Source organism: Protopterus annectens, chromosome 10.part0, assembly GCF_019279795.1.
Source record: "Protopterus annectens isolate FY-2018-M chromosome 10.part0, PAN1.0, whole genome shotgun sequence".
In the NCBI taxonomy this organism is placed as follows: Eukaryota; Metazoa; Chordata; order Ceratodontiformes; family Protopteridae; genus Protopterus; species Protopterus annectens.
The window spans coordinates 1,608,996,473-1,609,012,234 of NC_056744.1; the positions used below are offsets into that span (position 1 = coordinate 1,608,996,473).

Genomic DNA, 15,762 nt, shown 5'->3' on the forward strand with positions numbered 1-15,762 from the left:
CAGATCTGAGGTAAAAGATGAGTGGCCCAAGTTACAGCAAATGGGTATAGCAGTCACCCACCCGAAGATGAGGAAACTTCTAGCCTGCTGTGACGGCAAGGCTATTTGTCTAACTTTTTATTTTTGTGGCTGTGGGGCTGACAATCTGTTCCATGATCGAGCCAAAAATGGTGCCTCTTTCCTGTGGAAGACTAGCAGTAAATACCAGTAAAACTACCAGTCCACAAAAGTTACTTTTTTAATAGTAAAATGCACTTATGAAACACTATGGCAGCCCACAACAGAAAACTAAACACAATTCCTCCACAGAAAATAAGTTATTAGTTAGTTTACTCTAGTTTTAAACTGAGAGAAAAATGAGTGCTCCATTTAAAAGTGCATTACAGTATCCAGACAGTACGTTCAAACACAACAGTCCTAGCTTTAAAGTCAACTTTTCTGAACTGGTAATAAAATATCAGTAGATATATTTTTTTTCCCCGAAAGGGAACTTATCTGCCCAGCAAAGGAAAGCAGAAACTGATTGTAGAGCCTCGAAAGCTTCAGGAGGAGTGAACTGTTCGACAGCAGGAAAGCTCTGAAAGATTTGTGCTTAAACTTGCCTTCTAGTCAGTTCAGCTTGAGCTGCATGACAGTTTAGGCATGTGGCATGTGGAAATGCCATGAAGCTTTGGAAGCTGGCCAGCTGTTATATCCTTGGCAGGATATACCCCATATAACTAAGGCTACTGCAGCAGTAATCAATATGATGATCAGCAGCTTAACTATAAAGTAGACATTTACATTACCAGGCTTGACCTATTATAGCCAAAGGTGGGTTTTCAAGTCAAGCCCTGGAGGGAATTTAACTGGGATTATTCAGAGACTAGCAGATGTAGGAAATTCAATAGAAGCAGTAAATCATGAGCTTTAAGACAAAGGTAATGTAGGAAAGAACCAAATGGGCATCAGCATTAACATGACAGCAAAGCTTTTTGGGACTATAAGAAGAAAACAAGCATGGCTTCCCTCAGTGGAATACCTTACCTTTATCAGCAGGGTAAACTGGAAGATTACACAGGTTTAAGAAGAACATTTATAAGAAGGGCATTAAGGCTTATAATTCCACATGAGTAGGAAAAGTGACATTTTCCAGGCTATATTCTGTAGTGTCTGTGTTTATGTTTAAGGGCACACTTCAAAGGGATTAAACTACCTGAAGAGTGCACTTCATATATGATGAGGGGAAGGAACATGTGGCATCAAGAGTGAAACAGTGTTTAACCACATATGATGTATCCCTTACCTGGTTTTCCTGAGAGAGAAGGATATATGCTGCCCAAAGAACATCAACTGCTGGCCACAACACATGCCAAAGCAGACCTTTTGGACCACCATAATATATCTGTTATGCAATGGCAAATTTTATAAGCACAGACCTGTCTGTAAACCCCTCTCCCAAGAGATGCCAAATTATATGGCTTGTGTTTCGACGGGGTAAGCTGTAGGTTACTAACCAGCAGCCATCAACATATGGCATGATCATCTTCTCTAAGTTATGTCAAATACAGGAAAGGTATACCTCTCCTGAGAAAAGGGCTCAATTAAACTTTAAAAACCCAGTCATTGGAGATTGACTGGAAACACAATCTAACACATAACAGTCCTAACAGGAATCTAAGGAAAAAAATCAGTCAGTGAGAAACAAACATAGAACATGACCAAATGGCAGCTCAATGCAAACTTCAAGGACAGCATTACATACTGACAGATACAGCCAGCACTTCATTAGAAGCAAGGATCAGCAGAATGCAGTGAAGTAATCAAGATCAGTAACACTTTGGATGAATATTTTAAAACAAATACATGGGGAGAGACAGAGGAAGCCCTCAAAAGACATGCAGACAAGTCAGTACAAGTCCAAATATCTGAAAAATAAATAAAAGTTTAGTGAACATGAAGCATTTCAAGAAGTGGGATTAAAGTTAAAACAGCAGGAAGACTGCTCCAGAAGAGAGCACCTACAAATTACATCTATCCCAGAGATAGTGGTTTGAACAATTTGCAAAACTTTCATGGCAGAGTGCATTACACCTCAACAAGAATTACAAAGAGAGCACAATGGGTGCTTGCCTCCCACTTAAGCAGTTGTATTGATAATGTAGTCCCTATCCTAACCAAATATGAGAAATTTAAAAACCCATATGGTGGAATACCCATTTAAACAAATTATTGAAAGGAATTACTTAATGCGCCTAAGAGGTCTCATTCTACCTACCTTAAGAGCACACTTAAGCAAATTAGTAAAGTGGTAAAAGGAACCACTGCCTAGCTCTTACTACTACTAAAAATAAAAGTGAATTAGGCAACATAAAATCCTCTCTCTAGGACGACTCATGACTTCATAAGTGATGACAGTGTAGCCTCTAATTAAACAAGTAGTCAGCATTTAAATATTAGCTACTGTTGTCTTGACTGGCCAGGAGAAGAAAAATGTACACAAACTCTATGTTGCAACCACCACTGCAGAAAGATTAAGGATAATTATCTTAATGTGCTTGGCAGAATTAGAGAAGGTACATAAATGCTGACACTATCATGTGAAATCTTGGTCAAGCTGTTGGTGTCCAATGAAGAAGCTATATCAAGCTATATCATACGCAAAGGCAAAGATCAAAAAGTAATAAATGTATTCTGCAAACTTGCTGGGGTCAGATTCAGAATTCAGTGGTTAAGTGTCTACCTACTGTGTGCAGAGGGATGGAACCTGGACTGAGACCCAGGGAATCAGGGCTCGATTACCAACCCCAGCAATATAAAAACCAGGCAGGGAGGGACAGGAGTGAAGAGGCATGACTCACTTACATCTCCTAAGGGATGGGGCCAATTATATGCATGGAGGGAGCACATGGGGCAGGTGTGATATCCCTGCTGGGGCCCCAGCAAGTAACCTCCCATGCTTACAGGTTGGGTGACAAGGCTGCAATAACAGGAATGTCTTTAGTGGTCAGCCCACTGCACATCCCCATTATCTCACACTGGCCATCTGCATATGGGGATATTAGCCCCCCCCCCAAAAAAAAGTTAGAAAAAATAATAACCACCACTGAAGACTGCCTTAAAGATGGCCCCTCCTGACTGAATTTCATCTAGTGTTGTTTAAAAAAAAAAAAAAATCAGTGGTAAAATGCATTGCCCAAACCACACCCCCTTCATCTAGAAACAAAGGGTTCTTACCTGGAATTGCATAAAGAGCTCTACTGTCATCATGGCTGGCAAGAAATGTTACAGCTTCAGTCTGTGCTCTCTGAAAACATATATACAGAAATATAAATACTTGGTTAAAAATTCAGTAAACAGAAAAAATGATAACCCAAAAATCTTGGTATTACTAGCATATACTCATCATACAGATAGCACAATACAACTCAAGCAGTGAAACATGAAGACTACAAGAGTGGGGGACAATTTTTTGGAGGATGTACAAAATTTAAGTTTTGGGTGCAGTACTAAACAACACTGTATGCCTGGTCTTCTAACAGAGCTGTCAATTATTCTGAAAGATCCTGAGGTATTTTGCAAAAAATGTGTGCAAACCTGTCCTTACCTTTTTATTCAAATGATACTGAGCAGATGATCTACTTTTGAATGTCAGATTTTCGGTGTACTTTTAATTTTTCTTTTGTCTTATGGGAGACAAAAACATTTTTTAAAAAAACGAATACAATGTTATATGCAAAAACTTCAAGAGTCTAACTCAAGTATACCAATCTGTTTCTTACCTGCAAACCACGTAATAAAGTCCATGACTGTCATAAACTAGGTGATGTATCATTTCATCATGTGACTTCATGATGTCCCCAACCTTCTACAATATCACTCCAGATATCTGCATTTCTACTAAATAAAAGAGTTCTTCACTTTCCTCCTTAGAGGATACAACTTGTTCACACTTGGGCTCTTCTACATAAGCTTTTGTAAGTCATCGCGTTGGAAGTATCTTATTAATGCTTTAAAAAAAAAAAAAGCAAATAGAAGGATCTGCTCATTTCCACTGGACTACTGAGGGGTTACATACTACTCGTCAAACTATCTACATGCCAAAGACATGCCTAAATTACAACTCCATTACAGAAATGGCTAATCCTAAGTTTTTTGTTATTCCTTGCACTGTTTTAGTCATGAAGCAAGAGTGGTGTATGCCATGAGGCTTCACAGCATGAATGGTTATTTATTTTGTCCGTTCTTTCTGTCATTGCTGGCCCAAACTTCATGTCCCATCTACGAGCTAACTCCATGTCCTCTGGACCTATTCCAGTATTGCTGGGGCCTGTCAAGGATCCTTAGACAATGGAGGTCTCAGCATATCTGACCATCCATCCGGGGAGGAGTCGTTCTGTATGACCCACACCCTTGAGGCAGTATGGTTCGGTCTACGGTCAGCATGTTGCCCCACCTCAGCAGCAGCTCAGACAAGCCCACTTTCCCAGCTTAACTAGTAATGTCCCTGGCCTCCACTGGAGATCAATGCTAAGAGACACCTAAACATTTATGTGAAAACAAGCCTCTGATTCTGACTATGAACCTTGGACCATTTTCCCTTTGTAATCCCCCCCCCCCCAAAATGAAGAGCATCCGTGGTTACGGTTTCTGCTGGAGAGGGAAATTGAAAAGGTCTGTTTGCTGCTACTATCACAGATTGAAGCTACCATTTCAGATGAGTTTTGCATGGCAGTAGTTCTGATGGGAAATGACAATGAATCATGCTTCTGGGACCTCTGGATCAGCAGCATCTACTGGAGAATTCTCATGTGATAATAGCCAAATTGAACCATAAGGACAGCTCCTGCCCTAAAGCTCTCAAAACCAGTCTTGACTGGGGGCGACTGGTTTCCAGTAGAGTCTGTAATGTGGCCCTCAAATATAGGATCCTGTGCTGTGGTAGTGTTATCTAAGTAACTGTGGTGTCCAAATGACAGCCCAGGGAAGCTATCTAATGAGTGGGATTCAGACTGGATTTGGATAAGTTTACTGTAATACTCAACACTTCAGGCAAAGGATTACGTGCTACACTTTTGTGAAGAAGAGACTCCCTGGAGGTGGCAGTCAGGAGCCAGTCGTTCAAATACGGGAATATTTTGAATCCTTGCAATTTCAGATGAGCTGCTACTGCCTCTATACACTTGGTGAACACCCTAGGGGCCATGGTGAAATCAAATGGCAGGGCCCTGAACTGAAGGCGACTGGCTCCTACGCAGAAGTAGAAGAAACTTCTAGTCTCCTTTATTTTTATGTGAAGGTAAGCACCCTGTTCTGCTGAAGACTCTGAAGAACAGATTGCTCCATGACCATTCAAAAGTGAGTCTTTTTGGCATAGTTGTTTAGGAAGCTTAAGTCCAAAACTAAACAGCAGGTCCTTTGTCTTTTTGGAACCAAAAAGAAGTGTAAGTAAAATCTTGACCAGTGCAGGTCTGTTAGGACCTCCTGGATGGCTCTTTTTTGCAACACAGACGGAACCTGTCGTGTGGTGTGTAATGCCCCACCACTGGACCAGTAATCAAGGAGCCTCAATCCTCACCAGTGGGGAATGTACAATGGGAGGATGACAAGTACACACAAAGTATTTCCAGCTGCAGCTCTCTGCATCAAGTGCAATTTCCCTTAACAGCACTGAGAGATCACAGTCAGTCTGGGGCTGGCTTCTCCTGAACCCCAATAAGACTCCCCACTGGCACAGCTATAAAGTTGAGATCTCAGCTGAGTGACCAAACCAAGACCTCCCGCACCCTCTCTGTCCAACCAGTGCTTTGTGTCCATGCCGAAATAGCTGACTCACACTCACACTCACACTCTGAGGTTTGATTTACAGAGATACACACCTGGGAAAGGCTGGCACAAGTTTACTAGCTATGCCCCCTTCTGCCAAGACTATTAGGTAGTTTCCACTGCCACCAGTCACTCCTCCTGCCCAAACTATAAGCTAGTTTCCACTGCCACCAGTCACTCCTTGTCAGATACTTTAAAGGCCCTTAACAAAGGGTGTCCAATCTTACTGTGTAATGTTACTATTAATATAAATGGTAGTTTAACCGAGAGCAAGGCTATTAGGAGTGGCCCACAGTGCACCAAATAAATATGCAAGTACTCTCAGAACTTAAAATATCTCTAGATAGATCAGTCACAATGAAATGTTTAAATATGTATTTAATAATAAATATTAAAACAACAAGAAAATACTCCGTATATATTTACAGTGACAGCAGAGTTCAAAATCACAGGAAATATTTAAAACAACATTGCAAGACAGTCTCAAATAAAGAAAAAATATCTAAATTAAGCTTTGCTATATTCCTGACTATATCCAAAAGAATTACTATAACCTAGAAACTTACTCAGAGCAAGGCAGATGTGTGGTGAATGGATCTTGTCAGGTCCAAGACAGAATACAGAATGCTGTCTCTCTCTCTCTCTCTCTCTCTCTCTCTCTCTCTCAGAGATGTCTCAAATTAACAACTCAATTATTAATGCTGGGATAGCCTGCAGAATGACAATTTCTTGTCATCTGACTATCCAAGGTGAAACCCCCCACTGCTGGAATCTGGCAGTATTTAGCGTCTAACCTATGAAAATGCATAGACAAGGGCTTTTCCTCAGATCTTTGGCAAATGCTGGAAGTCACAAGCAGTAAAACACTTCCAAGATGATAAAAAATGTCCTTAGTTTTAGACGTGCCTCTCCTTATTGCACTGAAACTGAAAGACATATTTTTTATGGCCTAGCCATAAAGTAACTTAATTTCAGCTATTCTTCTGAAGTTTTGCAAGTTAACCTTGTGTATTCCCAGTTACCTCTGTTAAAATATATACATTTAAACAGTTACAACAATGCATATGCATTTCTGTTTTATTCCACTAGGGTACACTGTGGATACATTTCAAACAGCAATTTGTAAAATACCTCTTCAGCACAGGTCTATAAAAAACATCTTATATGACATACAACTCTAATACATTTGTAACACAAAAGAATAGTTGTGTAAGACTTTACCATAACCTTAAATGTCCTCCTCTTCCATGTTGTAAAATTCATTACAGTGGGGAGGTTGCTGCCTGCAGCGCCAACATCTGGCCAGTATACCAAAGGCTTTGGTTCAGGAGGGTACATGTGACGTCCTCTGTCAGAGCCATAAACCGACGCAGGGTATAACTATGACATTTGCACGCACCCTCTTCAGAATGGACTGCGGCACACAGTAGTACTCCTGGAGGTTTAGAGAGGGTCATAATTGGGAGACCCCTGAGACTCACATGTAGACCAGGTCATAGGGTACTTGATAGGCTTTGTGTAGTGGAGAAATTAAGGGATTTGATGACTATGTTCTCACAGGTAAGTAAAAGTATATTAGGCAGGTAAAGTGGAGTGGGTAGGAGGGGGGACTGAACACTGCAACATGGAAGAGAAGGACATCTAAGGTTATGGTAAGTTCTTACACAACTATTCTATGTCCTTCTATTATCATGTTGCAGTATTCCTTACAGTAGGGAGAGTGCCAAAGCTTTTTAGGTATAAGCCTGGGTGGAGGATTGGGGCCCCTGGACAATGAGACCCTAAAGAACAGATCTGTCAAACTCAGCTCCAGCTCTGGAGGCTAGGTCCAGTTTGTAATGTTTGGTAAAGGTGTGTACTGAAGCCCAAGTAGCTACTTCCAAAATTAAGGCATAATCAACCCCTTTGAAAAAGGCAGCTGAGGAAGCAGCTGCCCTGGTTAAGTGCGATTTGACATGTCCGTGTAAGGTTTTTCCATGATAGGAATACCATATGCCAATGGACTTAGAGATCCACGCAGAAATAGTCTGTTTGGAGACCGCCTTCCTTAAAGCCCTAGGGTGGAAGGAGATGAATAGCTTTCTAATAGGTTTGGTTTTGTCTAAGTAGTACCTCACTTGTCTGTGGACATCTAGAGAAAGAAGAGTCCTCTCTCTGATAGATTTTTAGGGTAAGGGTAAAAAACAGGTACATTGATGATCTGGCTTAATGAGAGTTCATTAACCACCTTATGCATGAAGGACGGGTTAAGTCCTCAGGGCAACTCTGTCCTTGTGGAAAATAAGGTAAGGAGGGGTAGCCATAAGGGCTTGTACCTCTGATACCCTCTTGGCGGAAGTAAGGGCCACTAGCAGAACTATTTTAAGGTTGCACAGTTTTAGGGATACTGAATGTGCTGCTTCAATGTAAGTTTCTCTATGACAAAACTCAAGTCTCAAGGGGGGTATAGGCTTTCGGGGGGGGGGGGTCCAATATGAAGTACCCCTTTCAGGACAAGCTTTACCTCCAATTTAGAGGCCAGAGGCGGTAACATGGGTAGACAATCAGAAATAGCAGATAAAAGGACTTTAACTGAAGAATAAGTTAGTCCTGAGTGAAGGAGCTCACACAAATAGGAAAGGACCAAGGGAACAGGAATAATCTTAGGGTCCCGACACCACCTGGAGAATCTCTTCCATTTAGATACACAATTTCTCCTGGTACTAGTTTTTCTGGCCTCCTGCAGAACATTGAGTATGTCCTCTGAGTATAGGTGTCTGAAGGGGATTATCTACTACCCATAAGGTTGGTTTTAGATTGTTCACCTGAGGGTGTAGTAGGGATCCCCTGTCCTGTGTGAGCAAGTCTATTTGGTGTGGTAACCTGTGATTGCCCTTGGCTAGTAGACAGAGAAGGGGAAACCAATGTTGTCTTTGACAAAAGAGGATCACCAACATGATCTTGGGTGTGTCCCCCTGGATTTTCAGGAGGACTTTCTTAATCAGTGTATAGGGTGGGAAGGCATAGAGATGCATTCCTTCCCAAGGAAAGGAGAATGCTTCCACTTTCCAGGCTTGCGGATGTGGATCCCCTGGTGCAAAACCTGGGCATCTGTTCTGGGAGGAGGCAAAAAGATCTACTTGTGGAATACCCCACCTGTGGATGAGATCTAGGAATACCTTTCTGTGAGGCATCCATTCGTGAGAGGGAGCTGAAGTTCTGCTGAGTGAGTCTGCCATAATATTCTCTGTAGAGGGAATGTACACTGCCACCAGATGAATCTGGAGTGATGATGCTAGGGTCCAGATCTGGGTGGCTAGGCTGCAAAGAGGAAGGATCTTATCCCCACCTTGTTTATGTACCACAGGACAGTCATATTGTCCGTGATCACTTTCAGGTTCCTGGACGTAGAGATGACTTGAATGTTTGTAGGGCTAGAAGCAGTGCCCTCATTTGCTTGATGTTGATTTTTCCCTACACGGTGAATTGTTTCTGGTTGTGAAGTACCTCTGCTCTCCAACGCATGTCTGATGCAGCTGTGGAGACTTGTTGTGGTGGTGGGGGGGATACCTGTAAGGAGATTCCCTGGTTGAGGTGGATGGAAGAGATCCACCACTGAAGTTTCTTCTTCAGACAATGAAGTAGGGGAAGGGGGTTGTCCAGTGGATGGGAGTGTTGGCACCATAAGTTCTTCAGGATCCACTGGATTTTCCTCATGTGGACTCTTGCCAGGGGCAATATGGGTATGAGGGATGCCATGTAGCCTAACATTCTTAGGAACTCTCGTGCTGGCAAGGAGGTGAGGGTTATAAGTTTGCTGAAGTGTAGATAAAGGTTCAGGATCCTTTGGTCTGGAATGAAGGCCTTCATTTTGTCTGTTCTGATCCTGCATCCCAAAGAAAACCAGGTCTTGAGTAGGGTTCAGGTGAGACTTTTTGTTGTCTATAGTAAACCATAAGTGAGTCAGGTTAGAGATTATCTGTTGTAGGTGGTGTAGAAGGACTTGGCGGTCCTGATGAAGAATTAACAGGTTGTCTAGATAAGGGTACACTGTGTTCTGCAGTGAGCAATGAAAGGTGCTAGACACTTTGTGAACACTCGAGGAGCAGTGGAGAGTCCAAAGGGAAGCGGAGAGAATTTTTAAATGCTAGGAACCTACTGTAAAGCGTAGGAATTTCCTGTAATCTGGGTTATGGGAATGTGAAGGTAGGCATCCTTCAAATCCAGAGCTACCATGAAAGCCTGTGTAGGTATTAGTGGTAGGAGCAAGGATAAGATAATCATTTTGAAACTGGGTACCTTGAGGAAGAGGTTTAGGAAAGAAATCCAGATCTGGCCTCCATGGGCCATCTTTCCTTGGTACCAGAAACATTCTGGAGTAAAAACCTTTGTTTCTTTATGGGAAGGGTAGGTACTCTATGGTGCCCTGAGCTAGCAGTTGTTGAATGATAGGTGGGAAAAGATGAACTTGGTTTGCTGGAGGTTGAGGAATTCCCTGGAAGGGTGGTAGCATCCACCACGTCATAAAGTATCTCCTCTGAATGATTAAGAGGACCCAGTTTTCTGATGTGATTTTCTGCCAGAAGGGTAGGTTGAGGGTGAGACGAAGGGGATGGGGGGGGGGGGGTGTTTGGGCTTAGCAGTTGTGAGTCACAGTGGAGGTGGTCTGGTTTGGTCAGACTGGATCCGAAAGAGGGTGGCTGAAGGGGTGGATGGAAACCTGGGAGTAGAGCTTTTCCTAGGTTACCTATGTCCCTTTGACTGAGGAGCAGGGAGGGAGGACTGCCTCCTGACAAAAGAAGCTCACTGTGGGTAGTTTCTGTGACATCTGGGGATGGGAGACACCAGCAAATGTTTAAGGTTCTGGAGTTCTTTCCCATTTTCTTGGAAGGATTTAAGAAGTTCTGCTGAAGCCTGTCCAAATAGGGCATTACTGTCCAGTGGAGCATCAAGCAGTTCAGTTTGCACATTCATAGGACGTGGCTGACGTCTCACCCAAGAATATGTCCTCAGCAGTGAACCTGATGCCGCAGACTTTGAAGAGGCTTTCACAGCATCATAACTGCACTTGGAGTACCTTAGTCACTTGAGATGCAGTAGAAAGTAGGGTGTTAAGTTGGGTTTTAACAGATAAATCAGGAACCTGAGAGAGGAGGGTAGAAGCCTTGGAAATGGTGTCCGGGACATATCTGGCCATGTGCGTTTGGTAGTTGAGTGCTCTTATAGCCAGATTAGAGGAAGTATACACTTTCTTCCCTAGTCTGTCCATAAACTTGCTGTCTTTGTCAGTAGGGTATAGAACAGCCGAAGGTAATTGTTTGGATGTTTTATCAGCAGAGACTGCAATAACTGCTGGGTCTGCTGGTGGGTTTTTAAATAGGAATTGGGTGTCCAGGGGGACCTTGTAAAAAATGGACAGGATGTTTAGAGGCTGGGGCCTGTGAAGCTGCCAAGAAGGCATCTTGGCATGCAGGTAGCAAAGGGGGCACGGTTGTTCCATTTGCAGCATGTCAAAGTACCTTTTCTTAGTGTCCGAGATCTCTAAGGCCTGCCACTTAAAATGTTCCCTCACAAGGGAAATGGTGTCTGCAAAGGTGAATTCATCACCAACAGATTCAGGGGTGATGGGATCCTCTTCCTCTGGGGTAATAAAATCTTTGGGGGAGTCTATTTGTGATCCATATGATATTGATTCCTCAGAAGAGTAGTCTTCCTCTGATACCTCTAAAGGAGGTCCTGAAGAGGTAGCCGCTGGTGGTTGTTGTGTCTGTAAGGCCTGGAATGCCTTAAAAAATGATGTGAGAAAACATCCCATCCAAGAACAGTTTGAGGCTCAGGATTTTTAGTTTTTGTTTTCTCTTCATAGGGGCAGACAGCTGAGAATGAGAAGGAGACAACATCTGGGTGGATGGTAGTGTAAGAGTAGGGCCTTCAGACTGTATGAATGGTGGTTCCCCTCCGCCATCAGGATCTGATGGCTGATTAACCTCAGCGGACGTAAAAGTTTCCACCATCCCAGCTTCCATAGAGGTACCCGGGCCTGGTTGGGAAACAGAGGTCTGAAAAGATCTCGGGCTTTCATCAGCCTCAAGAATCTTTCCGGACTCCTGAGGTGGAGCATGGGAATCCAGCGTGATTTTCTTGGCCTTCTTCAGCAGCGGCTCATTGGACGTTCCTTCTCCACCCTCCATCCCGAGCATGAGTCGTCAGAGCTTTTGATTTTCCAAGTACAGTTTTAAGGCAGCCAGATGGCTGCGAAGAGTTTTAGGAACAATGGATTTTGCAAATGGGGCAGGACATATGGTCGTGGGCCTCACCTAAACAGAATACGCACTTTTCGTGCCTGTCCTTGTGAGGAATTTGTCTCCCATAAGCACACTTCCTCTTTCTAGTGGACATGAACATCTTCGCAATTAACAAAAGACAAGGAAAACCCAACATGGTATTTATCTGTAGTGGTTGATTGTTGCGGTCTGAGAACTAGCAATCTGCTTTCCTGAACTGGAGTCCAATGTTCCCAGCGGCAGAAAAATTCTGAAGAGGTAAGTGCAGATGTCACTTTTATACCCTAAGTCAGTTTATGGCTCTGACAGAGAATGTCCCATGTACCCTCCTGAACCAAAGACTTTGTTATGCTGGCTGGATGTCGGCACTGCAGGCAGCAACCTGCCCACTGTAATGAATACTGCAACATGAGAATAGGACACCATCTTATATGAGTCATGTTGATATTCACAAACAATATATATTTACAAAATTCCAGATAGCTGTGCTGACAGCATAACTCTGTCACACTTACCATGTTGATATTCACAAATGACCTACAATTATTTACAAAATTCCAGATAACTGGGCTGGCAGTATCTCCTTTCATGATATGGTGGCCTTTGCCTGACAAGGTAGGACATTGCGCAGTGGAAGTTGGGGGGGGGGGGGGGGAGAAAGCCATCCTAAAAATGAATAGGATAGCCTCTGGATATTATCCTTCTTACCAGTCTGTCTCCAGTGATGGTAAACCAGGAGTGATGGTAAAGGGAGGCATGTCTCCCGAATGCCTCCAGCGTAGAACAGTCAGGAAAACTTTAAGGGCTTTTGAGGTCAGCTATCTGAGAATGGCCATCAGAATCCCTGGTGTTACAGACTTCCTTGGCTTCGGGGCCTATATCCATTAAAGTGACTGCCTCTCTTAGAAGAGGAGTCACACTGGCAGAGACACTTCCGAAATCATAACAATCATGTCCCTTTTTTGGTTTCTGGAAAAGGGCAGCTGAGGTGACTCAAATTTCACTCCTACTGCACACAGCGTATTACCGTCTTGCTCACTGCATATATTCTTTAACTAATGTACTGAACAAAGTTGTGTCCTGAAAAGGAGCATTAGTAAAGGATCTTTTAAAGTTGTCCACAAAATCACAGAAGCATGGCCAGGCATGACATCTCATTACAATGACTGCCCCAGCTGCTCCGGCTGATCTATCCGCAGTGCTATGAATTAAGCACACGTGTAGATTAGTAATATTAGACATCATCGACAGAATTGTCATAAGTTGCTTCTGTGACTTGGGTATGACTAGGTTCTTCAGAGTGAATGTGGTCTGTTCAGCCAGATCTCTCTGGAATCTGGTCATATGAGTGGCTTAGTTCATGTCTTATATAACAAAGGAACCAGAAGAGTACATCTGATTCCCAAGTTTAACCATAGCTCGAGAATCCTTGTTTGGTGGATGTATAGAAGCAGAGTCTTCCAACATCTCTTTCTTGGTGGCTGTTGCAATAATAATTGAGTCTACTAGTGGAATCTTTGTCTAAAAGGGTTTGTCCTTGGGGTGGGGGGTCTAAATCTTATCAGCTTCCCTGGGACTGACTCAAAAGGCATCTGTTCCTGCCATGATTCCCTAACTGAACCACCCAGGAAGTAGGAATCATCATTCATTATGTCTCAAATAAAACTGCTTTGTCTGGAGAGGGAGGTTCTGTGGAATAGTATACCTTATATCGAATGAATTTGAGGACCTCTCTGAAGTAAAACTCCTCTGGAGGTGATCATAGGGTGTCCTCTCCAATGAATAAAGTGTCCAAGGTGACAGACTCCTCTGGAGAGTAGACATGCTACCTTTTGCATGCCCTTTTCCTAGGTGACTCAGGGGATGATGCTCTCAAGTCCTGTGAAGGGTACCTCTGTGATGATATAGTGGATTGAGGTCACAGGAATGAATATGCCTAGGGAACACCTGTTGAGAGAATCAACCCAATGGAAGGGCCTCCTGCGGCCAAATCCAGTTCTTTAAATGGGGAGATAGGAAGCAATCCAGGATGAATACGACTAGTAAAAAGCACCAAGGAGAGGGCTGTAGCCAAAATTTTAAAGGCTGATGATTGACAAAACCAACAGAGCCAACCACCAGATCACTCAGCATCGGTATGAACTGCATCCATGCCAGAGAAGTCGAACCCAAACCCACAGGAGTCAATGACACTCAAGTCTGTGGATTCCAGGCCACAGGATCTACCTGACTGAATGGATCCATGGGCACAGACGCCAAAACATGGATGAGTGAAGGAGCCTGGATGGGGGTAAAGTGTATGGATCCAATTGGCTTTGGAACCGATGGGAGTGGCAATATTCCCCATATTCATCTGGATTTTAAGAAACCTCTGCAAAAGATGATCCAAGTCAAAGTTGGTTGCACTCTTGTATGCTTTGAAGGACTTAGTAGACAAGGCTGAGGAAGGTCTCAAGACAAGTTTTTTCCAGTCTCATGGTGATGGTACCCAAAAATTCTGGATCTGGAGATGGGGTGCAAGCTGGTGTACAGGCCACATGCTCTTCAAGCCGCTATCCTAGGCACTGATGAAGAACTAGAGAATTCTGCTGAACATTTTCCTGGACTCCAATTCTTTCTAGCAAAAAGGCTTCTTGGAGGATTTTTTTTGGATTTGGATGTCTCTGGATCCAGAGAAGAGGGCCTTTAGGATGAAAAATTAAGCTGCAGCACTTAGGTTCATAGGTAAGTACTAGGCCAATTGCCCTTGCAGGCTATTTTAAGCCTAGCCAATCTACCCCAAAGGTAAGAGTCAAACCTCGTACCCTGTGCATTTGAGGTAAACACCTCAACTATTATGATAACTTCTCAACCCTCCAGCCTTTCTCTGCTGAGACCTGCATTGCTTCTCCAAGAGGTGGGAAATGAGATCTCAGTTGGTCATGGAGAAGCTGGGTAAAAAAGTCTATGGAGGGCTCAAGGCTAGAGTACTTGATTGGCTGGATTGGATCTGAGCTGGGGCTTGAGGATCAAAAGGTCACACTGGATAGACTGAATGAATAGGATCTTTTGTACAATACCCACTGCTTTTCTGACATATTTTAGTTAATAAAATCCAGAATGATCAAAAGTAACTGCTATGTCTACAGTTATTGCCTTTGGTTGGAACTCAACCACATCTGGTTTGTGGGAGATTTTTCTTCAGCATATGCAATGCACAAGAAGCATAGCTTCGGTAGGGGAAAGGGGACAATCACCCCAAACACAAAGTGTTAGGGGGAGAAACTGGTAATATTTGTTTTTAGTTTTTTCAGTTCTTATTTTAATATGATGGTGGGCAGTATATGGTGATGGCATCTGGGCCTAAAAAAAGAAGTTATGTACTCACCATAATGTTCCATGTGAGTTGTCCATCTCACCTTCATTCTGTACTGGTGGGTTCAACTCGGCCGTTTACAAAAGCTCAAGGTCTCCAACTAGCTGATGGCTTACTCTCTATCCCATGATGCTCTAGGGAATTCCCCAGATCTTGTTTGCTGGTATACTAAAATGCATATATAAAAGATTTTTTATTATTTGCAAGCCAAGAAGAGGGTCAGAGTATATTAGATGCCAAATAGTAACCTCTCGATCCTCCAGGAGCCAAAGGCTGGGGGCAGGAGGGTAGGACGTATGAATGAAGGCAAGATGGAAAACTCACATAACTTAATGTGAT

At 43.1% G+C, this 15,762-nt stretch overlaps 1 protein-coding gene across 2 annotated transcripts in view; it reads right to left on the reverse strand.

The window, feature by feature from the left end:
• Positions 1–15,762, reverse strand: part of LOC122813787 (polymerase delta-interacting protein 2-like) — a 441,156-nt gene that overhangs the window by 135,873 nt on the left and 289,521 nt on the right. For both annotated transcript variants that reach the window (XM_044086292.1, XM_044086291.1), the window contains exon 5: positions 3,217–3,286. In XM_044086292.1, coding sequence (XP_043942227.1) covers positions 3,217–3,286 — 70 coding nt within the window. The remainder of the gene's footprint in view (positions 1–3,216; positions 3,287–15,762) is intronic.